Source organism: Poecilia formosa, unplaced genomic scaffold (genome assembly GCF_000485575.1).
Source record: "Poecilia formosa unplaced genomic scaffold, Poecilia_formosa-5.1.2 Scaffold422, whole genome shotgun sequence".
NCBI lineage: Eukaryota > Metazoa > Chordata > Actinopteri > Cyprinodontiformes > Poeciliidae > Poecilia > Poecilia formosa.
In genome coordinates, this window is record NW_006800361.1 from 468,046 (window position 1) to 471,553 (window position 3,508).

Consider the following 3,508-nt stretch of genomic DNA (forward strand, 5'->3'; position numbering starts at 1 on the left):
CTAGGCTGTGTGTGACCTCTATGCTGTGTGTGACCTCTAGGCTGTGTGTGACCTCTATGCTGTGTGTGACCTCTACGCTGTGTGTGTGTCCAGTTACCGTGGTTACGACTGCAGGAACAACCTGTTCTACGCCCAGAGCGGTGAGGTGGTGTACCATGTGGCCGCGGTGGGCGTGGTTTACAACCGGCAGCTGCACAGCCAGCGGTTCTACCTCGGCCATGACGACGACATCCTGAGCCTCAGCATCCACCCACTGAAGGACTACGCCGCTACGGGACAGGTGGACAGAGACACACGGACACAGAGACAGACATGGAGACAGATAGTCAGATTCTTCCAGAGTCTTTCTGAGCAACACGTTGTTTCTTTCTGCTGCTGCTTCGTTCTTCCAGCTGTTAGTTTCAGTTTTATCTGCTGGTTTAAGTGATTTTTCCCTTAAATCTGAATTAATCTGATTTAAATATAATCATCAATGCTTGAAATGTGACAGTTTGTAAACTAGTCATGAAGCCATAAGTATCACTGTCAGGTCGACACGATGAGGGATGGAGAAGCTTTGCAGCTTGTAACCCTGTCCGGTCCAGACTGTCCGGTCCAGACTGTCCGGTCCAGACTGACCGGTCCAGACTGTCCGGTCCAGACTGTCCGGTCCAGACTGACCGGTTCAGACTGTCCGGTCCAGACTGACCGGTCCAGACTGAACAGTCCAGACTGTCCGGTCCAGACTGTCCGGTCCAGACTGTCCGGTCCAGACTGACTGGTCCAGACTGACTGGTCCAGACTGACCGGTCCAGACTGACCGGTCCAGACTCTCCGGTCCAGACTGTCCGGTCCAGACTGACCGGTCCAGACTGTCCGGTTCAGACTGTCCGGTCCAGACTGACCGGTCCAGACTGACCGTCTGTCCTCAGGTGGGCAGAGACCCGGCTGTCCATGTCTGGGACGTCCAGACCCTGAAGTGTCTGTCCCTGCTGAGGGGTCAGCACCAGAGAGGCGTCTGCGCTCTCGACTTCTCAGGTAAAGATTAAAGTTTTATTATTAAAAATAATCAGAAATGATCTGATTTCTCTGTGAAATCATTAAAATTGTTCATTTAGAAATAATCCACCTGTTCCTGACCTGCTGTGTCAGTAAACTCTCTCTTCCTTCGATATGAATCCTTCAGTTAAAACACGATTTATTTCTGGATGTTAATATTTCTTTAATCTTATTTTACGGTTTATGTGAAACGGAGCTGGATGCCTCAGTTCTGTGTTGGATGTAAAGCAATGAAACCATCTGAGACTCAGAGTTGTTCTTCATGTTGGAAAAGCAGATTATTTTCTAACTGTCAGAGCTCTGAGCTGACCCGTCTGAAGCTCCTGTGACCTCTGACCCTTGGCCTCCTCCAGATGATCCGTTCTCTGTTTGTCCCTCCAGCCGACGGGAAGACTCTGGTGTCTGTTGGAGTTGATGACGAACATTCGATCGTCGTTTGGGACTGGAAACGAGGAGAGAAGCTGGCAACAGCCCGGTACGGAAAACCTGAAAAAACTGAAAAACTGCTGAAAACCTGACAAAATATAAAAAACTGAAAAACTGCTGAAAACCTGACAAAATATAAAAAACTGAAAAACTGCTGAAAACCTGACAAAATATAAAAAACTGAAAAACTGCTGAAAACCTGACAAAATATAAAAAACTGAAAAACTGCTGAAAACCTGACAAAATATAAAAAACTGAAAAACTGCTGAAAACCTGACAAAATATAAAAAACTGAAAAACTGCTGAAAACCTGACAAAATGTAAAATAAACCTCAGAAACAGGATTAAAGTCTGAAAAATGTCTTTAGTTCTGCTAATGGATTTATTTCTAGTTCACTTCAGAACATCCTGTTAGTCACATCAATGCTTTAAATAATTCTGCTTGTGATTATAAATAACTCTGAATGTGTTTCATAAAGATATAAATCAACTGGGACAGTTTTTGGAAACCTGCTGAAAGTTATTTATAAATCTGGTTTTTATTTTTAGAGAAAATTTGTTTATTTTAAGCAGCAACTATTTTTATATTTCTTCCTGTTTCTGTCAAGTCAAACGGCATCTTGATCAGTTCTGACCCAAACTGTCTGGTTCTGGTTCGGTTCTGACCCAGGAAGACGACAGAACCTCTGATTTAATCTGATGAGGCAGAAATAAGACATGAGAGACAGAGGACATGTGGACATGAGGACATGAGGACATGTGGACATGAGGACATGAGGACATGTGGACATGAGGACATGTGGACATGTCCACATGAGGACATGAGGACATGTGGACATGAGGACATGTGGACATGAGGACATGTGGACATGTGGACATGAGGACATGTGGACATGAGGACATGAGGACATGTGGACATGTTCTGACTCGTCCGTCTGTTTCAGGGGACAGAAGGACAAAATCTTCGTGGTGAAATGTAACCCAGTGATGATGGACAGACTGGTGACTGTGGGGATCAAACACATCCGGTTCTGGCAGCATGCAGGTAACACACACACACACACACCCACACACACCCACACACACACACACACACAGAATGAGTTGGTTTTGCTCTGATGGCTCAAACTGTTTGTTCTGTGGTTCAGATTTTCTGCAGCTTCGATGAAATAAATATTTCAGTCCAGATCTGTAGAGAATCCGCTCCGTGTTTTACTGACATGAATTAATGTGCTGCTAATTTAGATGCTAAATGAAGAATTAAAACTCAAACTTTCTCTCTTCTGTTGCTGAGTTATTCTGTACTGCAGATTTTTCATTTTTTCTGTTAAAATAATCTGATTACAGCAAATTAAATGATAAACACTTCAAAAACATTAAGTTTTAATCGTAGTGAAATTGGGCTTAAGTGTGAGTCAGATCTGCTCTGGTTCCAATAAAATGATCAATAATAATTTTAACTTCTCCCTTTCTGCTGATGTTTTATCATTTTCTCTGAATCTTAAACCAGCTTCTCTGTACAAACTTTGATTTCTCTCTCCTGCTCTTCCTGCTCCGTCCTCCAGGGGGCGGCCTGACCTTCAGGCGCGGTGCGTTCAGGAGCGTGGGTCGTCCGGAGACCATGATGTCGGTGTGTTACGGCCGCAGCGAGGCGCTGGTTTTCTCCGGCGCCGCCAACGGAGACGTTTACATCTGGAAGGAACCGATCCTGCTGAAGACGGTGAAGGCTCACGACGGGCCGGTGTTCGCCATGTTCTCCCTGGACAAGGTGAGGGAGGGATGGAGGGATGGAAAGAGGGATGGAGAGAGGGATGGTGGGCCGGTGTTCGCCATGTTCTCCCTGGACAAGGTGAGGGAGGGATGGAGGGATGGAAAGAGGGATGGAGAGAGGGATGGTGGGCCGGTGTTCGCCATGTTCTCCCTGGACAAGGTGAGGGAGGGATGGAGGGATGGAAAGAGGGATGGAGAGAGGGATGGTGGGCCGGTGTTCGCCATGTTCTCCCTGGACAAGGTGAGGGAGGGATGGAGGGATGGAAAGAGGGAT

General features: G+C 46.2%; 1 protein-coding gene across 1 annotated transcript in view; it reads left to right on the forward strand.

The window, feature by feature from the left end:
* Positions 1-3,508, forward strand: part of LOC103155362 (echinoderm microtubule-associated protein-like 6) — a 51,265-nt gene that overhangs the window by 16,319 nt on the left and 31,438 nt on the right. The window contains exons 16-20 of the mRNA XM_016663461.1: positions 94-280; positions 912-1,017; positions 1,420-1,513; positions 2,409-2,509; positions 3,030-3,232. Coding sequence (XP_016518947.1) covers positions 94-280; positions 912-1,017; positions 1,420-1,513; positions 2,409-2,509; positions 3,030-3,232 — 691 coding nt within the window. The remainder of the gene's footprint in view (positions 1-93; positions 281-911; positions 1,018-1,419; positions 1,514-2,408; positions 2,510-3,029; positions 3,233-3,508) is intronic.